Source organism: Sarcophilus harrisii, chromosome 4 (genome assembly GCF_902635505.1).
Source record: "Sarcophilus harrisii chromosome 4, mSarHar1.11, whole genome shotgun sequence".
In the NCBI taxonomy this organism is placed as follows: Eukaryota; Metazoa; Chordata; class Mammalia; order Dasyuromorphia; family Dasyuridae; genus Sarcophilus; species Sarcophilus harrisii.
In genome coordinates, this window is record NC_045429.1 from 312,342,546 (window position 1) to 312,359,011 (window position 16,466).

The following is a 16,466-nucleotide window of genomic DNA, read 5'->3' on the forward strand; positions in this document are numbered from 1 at the left end:
TTATATTTTCTTCTATTTTTTAAATTTTTTTTATTTAGTTTGACTGATGTTTTAGAGTCATTAGCTTCTATTTGACCTGTTTTAATTTTCAACTGTGTGGTTTTCTTCAGTTAGTTTTTGTATTTCTTTGTGTCCTTTGTTTTAAAAGAAATCAGTTTCTCTTAGCAGTTCTCTGACTTTTGGTCTCTTCACATTTTAAAATTAGTGAGGATCTCAAAAAGGTTTTTATGTGGGTTTTATCTACTGTATTAGAAATTAAAATTAGTATCATTGTTACTATTATGAAAATTGTTTGATCTCATAAACTCTCCAAAAAGAGTCTCAGGAGTCCTCAGGAGTCCCTGGGAGTTACAAATGAGTAAGCACTGCTCTAAGATAATTTGGTTCTTTAGAGTAAGTTCTTTGTGTCCTTGGAATAAATACAGCTGAGAAAGTGATAAATGATCAGTTAGCTACACGAGTTAATAGACTGATGATGTTTAGGAATGCTAAAAGGTATTTCCTGGCACAAAAATTCAGAAACCTGGAACAACAAAAGATATTTTATTGATAGATATTTAATAATTTCCCCAAAGCAGAAAGAATATATAAAATCAGATCAATGTCTAGAACCAGTGACTCAAGGTAATTCTGATTGTAAGGTGAAGAGGGATTATAAATGAACTGGATTAGTTTTCTGAGGTAGTTGCCTCAAGTACATTCTATTTTCTTTTGTTTTTTCTGCACCAAGTTTGAAAGATGAACCACCCTAAAGGTACAAAGCCCTAGGAATTGACTATGGGAAAATTCTAACCTAAAAAAAAAAACAAGTTAGGAAAGAGAGACACTATTCACATAAAGGTAGGCACTGAAAGAGAGAGTAACCAATTCTGTTCATCAATATTTCACTTTCTACCCCCCACACTATTAGAAACATTACCACCACTCCTATGCATATTAAAAACAATCCCATAGAACCTAATTTATTCACATTTTACAGAAAATTTACTTAAAAAGGTATGAAAATACACACGAAATTAGAAAGGTATGAAAATACACACGAAATCACTGCACATTGGACTCAATCCAGTCAATACCATTGTTAATGATGGTAACTGTTTTGACTACAAGCCTTCCTTTCCTTATTCTAACAAGAAAAGTTATTATGATATTTATTTAATTACTAAGTAAAAATATAAAATACTTGATTAACTTTTTCTGCAATGATATAAAAGTTTAATAATGTAAATTCATGAGACTAAAATTAGTCATGAAATTAAAAAATAAATGTAGGCAGTGTGGGTCTTTAAGGCTCTTCCTGAGGGAGCAGTTTCCATTTTACTGTTGTATCCAATTCCACATCCAAATCTCCAAGCTCTTGCTCTTTTGAGAGCTCAAGGAATACCTGAAAGAAGGAAAAGGAAAAAAGAAGAGCAAGAAAAAAAGAAATGAAAAATTTGCCCATTCTATCCATAAGGGAACAGGAGAAAGGAGGTATTAACAATATATAGAAAATTAAGACTTAAAAAAAAATACACATACCTGTTCCAAAGTAGACTGAGAAAGACTATATTCCTCCAGGTTGAAGGTAGATTTAGCTGCATAAGAGAAAAAAACAATATCAGAAATTTGTGTTTCCCTCTGGGCATAAAAAAATAAAACAGCACAGAACAAAATGCAGAAGGTGAGGAAAATATTATTACATCATTTAAGAAAATATAGTGTTTGGTTTATATCTGGAGTTTAAAATAAATAGATAATTTCATGGCTTTGTGAGGATTTGCTGTTGTTTAGTCATTTTTTCAATTGTGTCTGACTCTGTCTAACCTCATTTGGGATTTTCTTGGAAAAATATTAGAGTGGTTTCCATTTCCTTCTCCAGCTCATTTAAGGATGAGGAAACTGAGGCAGACAGGGTTAAATGACTTCCCCAAAGTCACATGATTAGTGTTTGAGATTTTAATTCAGGAAGATGAGTATTCTTGATTCCAGGCCTGGAATTTTAGTAAATATACCATTCAGCTACACATTTTATGGTTAATCATTTCAAATACTATGCCCTCTATCTGCTAATTAGACTACAAGTAAGATCCTTCATATAGACAAATTTACTCAGATATACAGGCCAAAATTAATTTCCAGGGGTACAACACTTTATGGACAGATATGTAATAATTAAACTTTTCAATATTATTTATGTAGAGACATTTAATGATAGAAAATTCTGCTTTCCTTGCAACATAAGAAATAATTCAATGAAGATATAATTAATAATTAGCATTTATATTGTAGTTTAAGTTTTTAAAGCACTTCATATATATGAAGAAAATGGCAAATTACTCCAGTATCTTTGTCAAGAAAATCACAAATGGAGTTAAGAAAAGTTGGATATGACTAAACCAACTGAACAACAAATAATTTATTATATTGTCATACTGCTGCTGATTCCTTCACAGATAGAATCTAAAATGTGATACCAAGTTTTTTCCTCTTCATTATTCTCTTGGCTCTTTTCTTTCTCTTCTGTGATTTCTTTGATTTTTAAAACCTATCCATTCATAACTGAAGCTCTGTCTTGAGGCTATATACAATGGTGTTGAGTAGTGCTTAAGTTTATTATTTACAAGCAACCCTGTCATATACCCTGTCATCTCAAAGCACAGTGCTAGACTGGTTTAAAATCCTACTATTCTCCTCCTAGTGTCATTGGATCATAAATTTATATCTGGAAGAGATCTTAGAGGTCATCTTGTTTTATTATCAATAAATTTAATAAGATGAAAAGAAATTAAGTATCTTGCTCAAGGTCCTACAGTCAGTAAATGTTCCTGTCTTTCTTTCAAACACTTGTGTTTGTTTCTAGTGCTTAATACTGTGCCTGGCATACAATAAGGACTTAATAAATGCTTATTGACTGGCAAGTACAGAAAAATAAAATAAAATATAGATTCTTTTTCACAAGTCCATCTCCTTAATTTTATGAATGAGAAGCTAAGACCCAGAAAGATTAAATACATTGTATCTTGTCATACCAGTATAGTAAGTACTGAATAAGGATATGAATATAGGTCTCTGTTTTTTTGTTTTATCACATATTCATGCTAATATATTATTAATAGTATTGCCATAATAACATAATATTTGATTACATAATATTTATGTACTTATATTAGAATTATATAACACTATTATATATTATTGACATAATACAAAATGTTACATTTATATTAATTACATTAAAATTTATCATTCAATTCATTGCCTAAATTGCTGATATTTTATTGCACTTTGTTGATTTTATTTTACTCATGCTCTAGCAACTTCTAGCTCTCTGCTATTATTGGTCTTGGTTTCCTTATTAGGAACAATGATGAGGATAATACTTGTCCTACCTATCTAACAACAATGTTGTGAGGAAAACACCCTATGATTCTTGAAGTATTATATAAATACTATCATCACCAATAAACAAGTATTTTCTATGTGCCAGGAACTTTGCTTAATTATTATTGTTGTCTTTCTATTGTCATTATCTTTTACATAGAACCTCCCTTTTTAAAATCATCCCTCTTACCTGCTTCTAATTTGGAAAAGGCCTGAGAGAGAGGGTATACAACCTCCACAGGCAATTTATAGACCATCAATGAGGAATATCTGGGAAGAAGAAAAATTAAGATTTATTCTTTAATTTTAACATCTTGAAAAAGCATGACACTATTGGTAATAATTTTCTGTCTATTAAAAGGAAAAGTTTAGTCTTATAGATTAACAAATATGAAACTAATGCAATTCACACACACAAAGAATCATGTTTTCTAATCTCCCTGTCTAATCTCTAACTTCTGACCATTCCCCTCCAGTCAGGAATTCATTATCCCTCATTCTACATTCCCCACCTATAATATTCTGCTCAGCTCTACTTCCTATAGCCCCTTAGTTTGTCAGCATGCCAAAATCACCTCACTCTTTTTTTATTCCTACCCAACAATCCATCCTCTGATCCCAATCAAAAATGTTTTCCAAAGAGAATGAAAATACCATTAAATTACAGAAAAACATTCAGGATCTATCTCAAAGGCAAGCAACAGATTAGTGTAGGGGAAAAGGCAGTAAGACATAGAATAAATTTCGCCATTCTAAATCACAGGTTTGTAAGGAAAGCACTTGTGCTATTTTAATTCACTTCTGCTTAGTTGTCATAGTTTATTATTCACATAGTAAGTATATTTACTCCCTTTAAGAAAAAAAATAATTGAACAAAACTGTTGTATTTGTCGTTTAAATCTTTTTGATGCAAGGTTTTCTCCATAATCTATATGATGATAACTCTGATACTAATCTCCCAATGTAACACATTCATCAATGCACATTACTAGAATAACAAAGTAGTTGAATTTTTGCTTCACTCCCATATTCCAGCCTTTTCCCATCCTGTTTCTTTTCTCCAAATACCTTACAGTATAACAGAATTATAAATGAAGTAAGGCAAACAGATTTGTCCTATGACAAGGGAGTGGGATTGGACTTCTTTCATTCCAGTAAATCTCCATTGCCTCATGGTACCCTTCCATTTCTGTGCTCTTTTCAGGACTGTGGAGAACAGGATTCATCAATTGCATCACTGGCAATCATTGCAATCATTGGGTTAGATTCTGAGAAGGCTATACTGTCACCACTGCTCCTTGCATGACTGAACCTAATTATGGAAGACCATACTTTATGCCCAATTCAATCAAGATGAGTCTATATAATAACTAAGGTGGTACACCAAGGTCTTTTTATGGTACAAGTGTGCTCCACCTCAGCTTCTTGATCTGGAGCCATTTCAACAACAGCCTAGTCTATTTCTCTTTCAAGTGGTAGAATTCTTGGACTTCCTTTCATTGGGCCTTAGGTCCCCAACTTCTAGACAATTTCCTTAGGTCACCTCGCCTCACCATGCCATTGCTTCAGGTAAAGTGGAATTATTATTTAGAGTCATATACACGATAAAAAAGTTTTCCTAGCCTCTTATTTTATTTAATGGAGATATTGTTTTTTTGCCTTCTGATGTCCAGAGAGTCAATTTCTCAACTTCTTGTTGCTGCTGTGAATATTGAATGGAAGTTGAAGAAACATTTATTAAAAGAAAAAACTTCTTAATAATGAGAGATGCTCAAATGTTACTTAGGCCACATGAGAAGGTAATGGATCCCCTACGTCCTCGTTGTATCTTTTTATGTAGAGCTAGATGACAACTCTTCAGTGATGTTGTAGAGAGGTTTCTTGGTTTAAGAATGGATTGCATTAATTTAGAACTATGCACAAATAGCTATAAAACTGTGCATACTCTTTGAACCAGCAGTCTCACTACTGGGTCTATATTACAAAGAGATCATAAAAGAGGGGAAATGACCCACATGGGAAAAATGTTTGTGGCAGCTCTTTTTGTAGTGGAAAGGAATTGGAAATTGAGTGAATGGACATTAATTAGGGAATGGCTGAATGAGTTATGGTACATGAATGTAATGAAATATTATTCTTCCAGACAAAATGATGAGCATGCTGATTTCAGAAAAGCCTGGAAAGAATTACATGAACTGATACTGAGTGAAGGGAGCAGAACCAGGAGAACATTGTACACAGTAACAGCAAGATTGTGTGATGATCAACTCTGATGGACTTGACTTTCTCAACAATGTGATGATTCAAGGCAATTCCAATAGACTTGGGATAGAAAATGCCAATAGTATCCAGGGAGAGATTCTGTATTGACTAAATGCAAAATAAAGTATAGCATTTTCACCTTTTGTTTGTTTGTTTCTTCTTCAAGATTTTTTTTCTTTTTTGGTCTAATTTCTCTTGTATAACATGACAAATATGAATAGATTGGAAAGGATTGCACATATTCAACTTCTATCAGATTTCTTGTTGTCTTGGGGGCAGGGAGGGAGAGAGAAAAATTTGGTACACAAAATATTATAAAAATGAATGATAAAAACATGTATTTACATGTATTTGCAAAAATAATATACTATTGAGGGAAAAAAAAGAGTAAGTTACATTAGTTCATTGCAAAGGTAACTTTCAAGAGAAGAACCATGATGGTGGAGTGGAGGCATGAAATCAGTCAAATTTTTCCAACATTTCTTTCCAAATAAGTAAAATAACCAATCAAATCAAGTTCTGGAGCAGCACAGCCAACACAAGGTCAAGGTAGACATTTTTCCATCCTAAGACAATGTAGGAGATAAATAGGGGAGGTCTGCTACAGGCAAGTGGGAGCTGGCCCTCTAATGGGCCTTGGAGGTCACTGTGACAATAGCAGAAGCAACTCTCATGCCATAGATAATAAGAAGGGTTGAACATTTTGTAAGAAAGAGATGACAGAGAACCCTAAACTTACCCTAGGTGAAGGACTAAATACTATTTGGCAACTCCATTGTCCATACAGTTCTGGGTTGCAGTTCCAGAGCACAGAGAAGAGTTTGTAATTAAGCTTGTAAATTAGATTATTAGGAGCCCTGATCACAGTTTAAGAGAATACAGGGGAATACAGAAGAACTTCCTAGGTAAAGTACAGAGAACAGACAAGGAGAACCGTGCTAGCACATGGTTCCCAAGATAGCACAACTTCAAAAAAACACCCAAAAGTTGAACACTCTAAGAAAGATCTCTGAAAATTGCAGCACAAAAGCCTCTCTCTTCCCCCTAGCTGAATATAAAGAAATATCATGAAAATCCCTGCAAACAAAACGTCAAAGAAAAATTAAAATTGGACAAAAGCTCAGAAAAATTACTGGAAGAGTAAAAGAAAAAGATAAGATTAGTAAAGGAAAATGAAATGAGATAATGCAAGAGTATTATGAAAAGAGAATAAACAGCTTAGTAAAAGAGTCTCACACACACATACACACATAAATATAGAAGAAAATAACACCTTAAAATAGAATTAAATTGTATTTAATTTATACTTTAACATACTTAACATGTATTGGTCAACCTGGCATCTTGGGGAGGGGGTGGGAGGAAGGAAGGGAAAAACTGGAACAAAAGGTTTGACAATTGTCAATGCTGCATATCACCTATGCATATAACTTGTAAATAAAAAGCTACAATAAAAAATAGAATTGATCTATTCACAAAAGAGACACAGAAATTCACTGAAGAAAAGAATTCCTTAAAAAGCTGACTTAGTCAAATAGAAAAGAGGTACAAAAATTCACTGAAGAAAAATATTTCCTTAAAAACTACAATTGAGAAAGTAGAAACTAATGACTCCATGAGACACTGAGAAACAGTAAGGTCAAATAAAATGAAAAATATAGAAAAAATGTGAATTATTTTATTAGTCAAACAACTAAACTAGAAAATAGATTGAGAAGAAATAATTTAAGAATTATTGGACTACCTGAGAGCTATGATAAATAAAAAGATCATACTCATCATATTTCAAGGAATTATAAGGAAAACTATTTCAATATCTTAGATCCAGAGGATAAAATAGAAAACAAAATAATCTGTCAATCACTTCCTGAAAGAGAACCTAAAATGAAAACTCCAGGAATATTATAGCCAAATTCTAGAGCTCTCAGATGAAGCATAACATAGTATATGCTGCCAAAGGAAACATCCAAATATCATGGATCCATAGTCAAGTTCACACAAGATTTAGCTGTTAACATGTTCAAAGAATGGAGGGTCTGGAATACGATACTCTGAAAGATGAAGAGTTAGGATTAAAACCAAGAATAATCTACCCACCAAGACTCAATATAATCCTTCTGGGGAAGGGGAAGAAGGAGGAGGAAATACTCAGTGAAGTATATCACTTTCAAGCTTTCCTGGTGAAAAGACCAAAAGTAAATCGAAAATTTCACATTCAAACATAAAATTTGAGAGAATCATGAAAAAGCAAACAGAAAAGAAAAATGATAAAAGGATTAATAAGATTAAACTATATTTTCATATGGGAAGAGAATACATGTAATTGTTAAGAATCTTATCATTATTAGGGCTATTAGAAGGCATTTTATAGATATTTTTAAAATGAAGGGATAAGAAAGAGAAATATTCTGGCAGAAGGAGGAGGGAAAAGGAAGAAAGGGAAGAAGAGAAAATAAATATAATTGAGACATGTAAGGAAAAACTTTTACAATGTGGAGGAAAATTTGAGTTGGGAATGTGACAGGAAATGCTTGAATCTCATCAGAATTGATTCAAAAGGGAGAAATGCACACACATTCACACACACACACACACACACACACACACACACACAGAGGCTCAATGGGGAATTAAGAAAGGACAGAGATAACATAAGAGGGAGGGGATGATAAAAGAAGGATAGATTAAGGGATACAGCAGTCAGAAGCAATACAGACTTTTGAAGAGGAACAGAATAAAAAGAGAGAGAGAATAAATAGAAGAAAAATGAATGGCGGGAAATACCTAAAAATCATAACTATGCATTTGAATGTTATGAGCAAACTCATAAAACAAAAGCAAAAGCAGGATGGATTAAAAACTAAATCCAATAATATGTTTGTTTGTGTGTTTGTTTTTACAAGAAACACTCTTGAAAGAGAAAGACACACCAGAGAGTTAAAATAAAGGGCTAGAGCAAAATCTAATATGTTTAATCTAAAATTTTAAAAAAGTAGAAATATGACTATTTCTCAATTATGATCTCAAACAAAGTACAAGCAAAAAGAGGCCTAATTTAAAACGGTAATCAGAGAATCTACATTTTGCTAAAAAAAAAGATAATATAGGCAATGAAGTAATTTTTTAAAATCCTAAGTTCCTCTGATAAAGAGCTCATTTCTCAAATATATAGAGAACTGCATCAGTTTTATTAGACTATTAATTTATTCCCCAACTGATAAATGGTCAAGGGATATGAATAGACAATTTTCAAAGGAAGAAATCAAAGCCATCCCTAACTATATGGGAAAAAATACTTTAACTCACTGCTGAGAAATGCAAACTAAAACAACTCTGAAGTACCACCTCAAACTTAACAGATTGGATAACATGGCAGAATATGAAAATGACAAATGCTGAAGGGGATATGGAAAAACAGGAACACTAATATATTCTTGGTGGAGTTGTAAATTGGTCCAACTATTCTGGAAAATAATTTGGAAGTATGCCTAAAGGGCTATAAAACAGTATATATACTTTGATCCAGCAATACCACAACTAGATCTGTATCCCCAAAAGAGCAAAGAAAATGGGAAACAACAACAACAGCAACAATACATACACATATTTATAGAAACTCTTTTTATGGTGGAAAAAATTGGCATTGAGGGCATGTCTGTCACTTGGGTCTGAACAAGTTGTAGTACATGATTGTGATGGAATACTATTGTATAATAAGAAATGATAAGAGTGATAGATTTCAAAAACCTGGAAATATGAATTCATGTGAAGTGAAGTAAGCAGCACAAAGAGATTATTCTACATTATCACAGTAATATTATAAGGATGAACAACTGTGAAAGACATAGCTACAATACAGTGATTCAAGATAATTCTAAAGGACTCAATTAAAAAATGCTATCCACCTCCAAAGAAAACTGATAAACTCTGAGTGCAAATTGAAGAATAAATTCATCACTTAATTTTCTTGCTTTTTGGTAATATGGCTAATATGTAAATATGTTTTGCATTATTTCATACACATAATTTAATTGCTTGTCTTAGCATATGGGAGGGGAATGGAGGGCAAAGAAAATTAGACAATCAGAAATTCAAAATTTTTTCTACTGTTAAAATAAATAAATAATATTTTAAATGTAGCTTTCAAACTTAAGATTTAGGGATTCTGGATTTATTTATTTATTTTGCTCTCCTGAGGCCTGAAAAACCAAGCCCCTTGCTTCCCAAATCTCTTCCTTGGAATCTATACTGCAATGAGACCTATCACAAAGGAAAAATAATTGATGGCAGCCTAATACCTACTTTCCCACCAACAGGGGAAAAAAAGTTTTCCTTACCTTTCCTGCCGAGCTGCCTGTGGGAAAAGCTTTAGAATCTCTGCATGGAGGGGCTCAACTTGCTCAGGCTCCTTCACTTTTATTTCCAGTAAGTAATCTTTGCCAAACTTGCTTTTCAGATGTTGAATAGAACCAATGCACCTGGAGGAAGAGAAGAGAAGGAAAAAGAGGGAAAGAAGAGGGGGAAGGGGGAAGAAAAAGAGAAGTTAAAAAATATCCAAGTACAACTTAAATCATTGTCATTATTTATGGGTCTGTGAGTGGTGGAGATTATCCTCCATTTTGAACTCAAAGGTAAATCCAATTATTCACATAATAAATAGGTTTGTATTTTATACATCCCTTGAAGAAGTTTTTCCTTTACACAGTATTGTCATTGATTTTATGAATATATACCAGTTGTAGCAGTATATTCACTCACTTTAACTGTCCTGACACCATGATGGCTACACGGTCGCACACAGCCTCAGCTTCTGCCATGTAATGTGTAGTCAAGATAGCACCACTTTCCTTGTTTTTGAATGTTGCTCGAATTACCTTCCTGAAATTAAGTTAAAGAAGTGAATCAAGGGAACATATTATAAGTACTCAAATCAATTAAAAGGAAGATGTAATGCACCTCCAGAAAAAGAACTAATAAATAGAAATATGCTTAGTGTGTGTGTGTGTGTGTGTGCGCGCGCGCGTGCGTGTGTGTGTGTGTGTGTGTGTGTGTGTGTAATTATGTCAAATGTTAGTCTTCTCTGGTACGGAGTAGTAGAAAGTGAGGGAGACAGTTTGGATCTTAAAATGTAACCCAAAAAAGTTATTAAGTTTAATTTTTTTAAATGATTATAGCTTTTTATTTACAAGATATATGCATTGGTAATTTTTCAGCATTGACAGTTGCAAAACCTTTTGTTCCAATTTTTTCCCCTCCTTCACTTCACCCCCTCCCCCAGATGGCAGGTAGACCAATACATGTTAAATATGTTAAAGTATATGTATAAAGTTTAATTTTTTAAAACAATTGATTGCAACATGAGAAACATGACAATATTTTAAGAGGAATTGTCAAATTAAATTTGAGTAGACACAGCAAAAAATTAAGATTACAATAAAGGGAAGATTTTGCAGGAAGACAGAATTAGGAAAGAAGTCATATCACATTAAATGACTCTACATGTATGAGGGTAGGTGTTGGATTGAAAAACACTGAGAGAAAATACAATGAGACTCTTGAAGAGACACATTAGGAGAAAAGAGAAGAGCATTAAATTAATAACTGATGAAAAAATTATTCAATATAATGTAAGAACTCAACAAAATCTCTGGAAAGTTTTTTGGACTTTTATATGAAGTATTTTTTCTCAATAAAAATTAGATAGGAAATGAAAGAAAAATCTTTTGTGTTCATTTCTAATTTCCCTAGGTTTAGCCATTGAAATTCTATTAGGAACGAACCCTTTTAAGGAGTAATTGTCATAGGCCCCATAAAAAGAATAAATTTGTAGAAGGCTTCCACTTACCACATTTGTTGTTGCCCTTCTGGGTCCATTCCTGTTGATGGTTCATCCAGAAGAATAACAGCTGGATTTCCCAAGATACTCAGTGCAAAGCACAACTGAAATGAAAACAAACAATATTTGCTACCATATTCATAATGAGAGCACTTAGAATATTGTTAACCCTAATACACACCTTTCGAGTTATGCCTGCTGATAATTCCTTGACTGAAACGTTCATATGCTCTTGTAGCTTGAGAACATTTGTTAATCTGAAGGAGAAATGCAAAAAAAAAGTTTTATCAGACACACTAATCAATGAGGAATATTGGTCGAACCTATTCATAAAATAGAGTAATTATGATATGGAAGAGTTGGAATGATCATCCTGAAATTGGAAGTATTGAGTACTGTAACTTATTTGATTCAAAAAAAAAAAAAAAGAGTTCTGTTGCTCTCTGGAAATTCCATGAAAAAAAATGTATAATTTACTTGTTATTGCTGTTTTCAATTATTTCTTTTCAATTTCCTTTGATCAATCTTTCATCTTTCGGATTTATATTCTATAGTTTGTCTAAAATATCTCTGAACTTAAACCTAGGAAAAAAAGGTACCTGTCCAACTCCATGTCTGATGACTTAAATACTGTTAATCTAATCTCCATGATCATACTTTTTCCTGTCCCTTCTTACAGAGAACTGAAATTTCACTCCATACTATACCGTGAAATCATAATCGTGGCATCTTCTTTCTTCATCCCTTTCACTGCAGCAAACACTTCTAGATGATCTCTTACTGTAAGGTTTCGCCACAGTGAGTTTTCCTGAGGACAATACCCAAGGAACTTGATTGTGTCAGCACCTTGTTGACTCAGGGATGACCTGTTCCCTTTCAGTACCACCTATTCAAAACAATCAATGCTCAGCTTTTGTTTTATACATTTCTTCTCATAAACCTTTTATATTATAGTGTTGTGCCACAGTTTCTTTTTATTGTTCTGCCTCAGTTTCCCTAAATTATACTGCCTCAGTTTCCCTAAATTGTTGTGCCTCAATTCCCCTGGTTGTAACCCCTCCCTTCCTTACTATTACAACTGATGTAACTTAGGGCTGGCTATTCTAGGGTCATAAACTGTAAATGTTTAATTTCAGATAAGGGAAGGTCTTCAGTTTTAGACAACTTGGGTTCCTAAGTCCTCCTAAGTTATAAAGAATTTATAGTCCTCATCCCCCACCTTGTCAGAACCAGATTGATGGTCCATTCCTGGAAATCCCTACTTGCCAGTGCTCATTCATTCCCACCCCACTTCTGCCTTTGTACCCTATAAAAATCCTTAGAATCTCACATTTGATGCTGAATTCTTGGAGACAAAAGTCCAGTTCAGCTCTGGGAGAAGAATGGATTCTACTCCCAGAAAATGTCTCCCTCTCAGAAATTAAAATAAATTATTAAAAATTCTCTAATCTCTATCTTGCCTCAGTTTCTCCAGTATTATAAAAGGAAGGAAAAATAACACTTGCAATAATTAAGCTCTGAAAAAATATAATAAAATAAGTATGGCATATGAAGTCTACACAAAAGTAAGGAATAGATCTACATATAAAAAATAGATATCCCACATTTTCAAGATTTTTCTAGTAGGGCTTATGGTTCCTCACCATATTCAGATCTCATTAGCCCCTTGATCCATATTTACTGCAACTACCAGGATCATCAGCCTTGCATTTTCCTCAATAGTCACCATTATTTTTACCTAACAGTACTCTCTCTGGTCTTTTTTTCAAAGATGTGGTAAATATTGGTTCTTTTCTTACCTGATCAGTTTATTATTAATATCACTCACTAACTCTTCCCTACTCCCTACCTCAACCCTCTGTTTTAAGTTCCTTATTCTTCTTCTATTTTTATTTATATTCCTTGAAGGAAGTCTTAAAACTTGCTTTGCTTTTCTTCAGTACTTAAAAAATTCAATGACTTCCTGGTGTAAGCATTTTTTCCACATAAGCAAACTCCTCTGTATATTAGATTATTTTTTTAGGGGTGATACCCTAACAGTGATGGGTGTCTCCAGGCTTGTGTTAGGAGTCCCCAAGCTGGTGTCGCAGGTTTGTAAAAGAATTCACAGCCCCAGTCTACAAGTGAGGTTTTTTAGTAAAATAGGTTTATTTTGACTGAGAAACTCTTTCTTTCAGTGGACTGCTTCCCAATTAAGAAAATAGTTTGGGATACAGTGTCTTGAATTTTATTTAGCCTTCTATGATTAGGAGCTAATTTCCAAATCAATAAGGGTGGTTGGTGATTGTTTCTCAGACCAAAGTGATTCCCAGATCAATTGGAGGTGGGAGTTTTCCATGGGAACCAGATAGGAGGGGGGGATGTTCCCAGATTCAGGGTTTTTCTAATCCAGGTCCACCCCCAAAAAGATCAGCAGGACACAGTTCTATTATATCTATTTCATTATCTACTCCAGTTTCAAGAAAAAAGATAACCATTTGAACCCCAAATTTAGTTAGACTAATTAATAGAGTAGGTAATTGTGGCTAAAGGAGAACTACTTTGTATTTTCTCTTACAATATTTTTTAAATTTTTTATTTTCTTTCTAATTTATAGAATAAAGCATACATTTCTGTAACACTGTGTAAGAAAAATGGTTGTACATGAAACTGTAAATCTATTATACATGACTTGTGATTCCTTTTAAAAATATAATAGTTTTCACATAAATTTCTTTTCCCCCTGTTTTTCTTCCCTCCTCCACTTTAGAGATGGCTACCATTAGGCAAAAATATGTGTGTATGTGTGTAAAATCATAATACTTCTATATATCACATCTTTCTTTGGATGCAGAATATGTTCTTTGTACTTAATTTGTGTATTTAAAATAGTCAAAATGACATATTTGCTCAGTCTGATCATTTTCCTCTTCATTATTTTGTGCAAGTCCATGTTTTTCTACGATCACCCAGCTCATTTCTTATATCACAATAGTATTCCATCATCATTATATACCACAACCTTTCAGTCTTTACAAAAAAAATGTTAACCACTTCTGTTAACATGACTATTCTATTAAACCAGAGCCATTTTTAGGATGGGTCAAAGCAGGCAATTGTATAATTAAAAATAGTCCATTAAAAAACAATTCTCATCTAATGTCTCACCAAGGACAAATCTCCCCTCCGATCTGGAATGACATTCACAACATTAAATTGCCTAAGGAAGTAACAAGTGTGGGACTCTGAATGTGCTATCACTCTTGTTGGTCAAGTTAATGGTAGAAGTGGAAAGGTGTGAATTAACTCTTTATAGTTCCATAATTCCAACTAGAATTATTGTATATAATGAACCAAAGAAGTTTGAGTTAACTTTGTCCCCAGATGGATTGAAGTGGGACCTAGATGTGTTTCTTCTAGATGAAAAGAATATACAAGTAGTTTTTAACATTGTTTCATATCTTTTTTGATGGAGTTCAGATACAATATTATGAGGATTTTCCTCACAAGTTCTGTATGCAATCAACTTTTTTCTTAATATTTTGAATATCTTCATGATTAACACATTTTCAGCAAAAATGAAAATAATGTGTTAAAATAGAAATGATGGAGGGGCAGAGCCAAGATGGCAGAGTAAAGGCAGGACCTTGCCCAAAGTCTCCCCCAAACTGTTCCAAATTCATTTAAATAATAACTTTAAACAAATTTTAGAGCATCAGAAAACCCAAAAAGATGAAGTAGAACATTTTCTAGCTGAAAGCAACTTAGAAGGTCAACAGAAAATGTTAGTTACACTGGGATAGGAGTCCTGCATGCAGTCCCAGTGGAGACTATGCCAGTTTAGTCAGGACACCAGCCCCAGCCCAGATCCAGTCACAGACCCAGCGTGATCTCTGAATCAGTGGCAGTCCTGGCGGCCTCCAGACCTCTCAGCTCAGAGACATCAAAGAGAAGTTGGAGGTCAACAGAAAAGGTCTATGGAACAAGAGTAGAAGCACAGCTTGCAATCCCTGCCACATCAGTGCATCCTTGGCCCCAGCTCCAGTCCCAGCCCCACACATGAGCAAGGAAGGACCTCTGAATCAGCAACAGAACTGCAGGCTTCTGAACCTTTTGGTCATTATGACAGTTAAAAGGAGTATATATAGACAGAGGGCACAGGTGTGAGCTAAATATGAAAGGATAATATCTTTTTTAAATGATGAAATTAGCAAGTAAGAGAGGAAGATACTAGGAAAAAGAGAGAAGTGGAATGGTGCAAATGATCTGCCATTTTAAAAAGCTTTTAAAGTGGAGGTGAAGAGAAGGGGAATGGGTGAACCTTATTTTCATCAGAATTGGCTCAAAATAGAAATAATATACATACTCAATATGGGTATAGAAATCTATCTTAGCCCTGCAGGAAAAAAGGAGGAAAACAGGAAATGGGAAAGGGGGAGAATGATAAAAAAAGAGTGAATATTGGGGAAAAGCTCAATACCAAAATACTTTTGAGGAGGCACAAGGTAAAAGAAGAGAGAGAATAAATGGGGAGGAGGGAAAATACAATTAGCAACAGTAATTGTAAAAAAGTTTCTCTGATAAAGCCTCATTTCTCAAACATAGAGGGAACTGAATCAAATTTATAAAAAATAAGATCCATGCCCCAATTGATATATGATCAAAATATATGATCATTCAGGCATATCCTTTGACTTAACACCATTAATGGATATGAATATCAAAAGAGATTTTTTAAAAAAGGAAAATGATGTACATGTACAAAAATATTTATAGCACCTCTCTTCTCAGGGCAAAAATAATTGGAAATTGAGGGGATGTCCATCAATTGGGGAATGGCTCAGTAAATTGTGGTATGTGTTTTGGATGGAATATCATTGTTCTATGGAAAATGATAAACAGAATGTTTTCAGGGGGAAAAAAATTGGCAAGCCCTCCTGAACTTAAGCAAAGTGAATTATGTTCTATACAAAGTAATAGCAATGTACTGAGATGACCAACTATGAATGACTTTGCTATTCTCAGT

The 16,466-nt window shown here is 33.6% G+C and overlaps 1 protein-coding gene across 1 annotated transcript in view; it reads right to left on the minus strand.

The window, feature by feature from the left end:
* Positions 1–528: 528 nt before the first annotated feature.
* Positions 529–16,466, minus strand: part of ABCA9 (ATP binding cassette subfamily A member 9) — a 116,895-nt gene continuing 100,957 nt past the window's right edge. The window contains exons 33-40 of the mRNA XM_012548549.3: positions 12,169–12,347; positions 11,643–11,718; positions 11,471–11,565; positions 10,384–10,503; positions 9,963–10,103; positions 3,554–3,633; positions 1,522–1,577; positions 529–1,384 (exon numbers count right to left, since the gene is read on the minus strand). Coding sequence (XP_012404003.2) covers positions 1,286–1,384; positions 1,522–1,577; positions 3,554–3,633; positions 9,963–10,103; positions 10,384–10,503; positions 11,471–11,565; positions 11,643–11,718; positions 12,169–12,347 — 846 coding nt within the window. The 3' untranslated portion in view covers positions 529–1,285. The remainder of the gene's footprint in view (positions 1,385–1,521; positions 1,578–3,553; positions 3,634–9,962; positions 10,104–10,383; positions 10,504–11,470; positions 11,566–11,642; positions 11,719–12,168; positions 12,348–16,466) is intronic.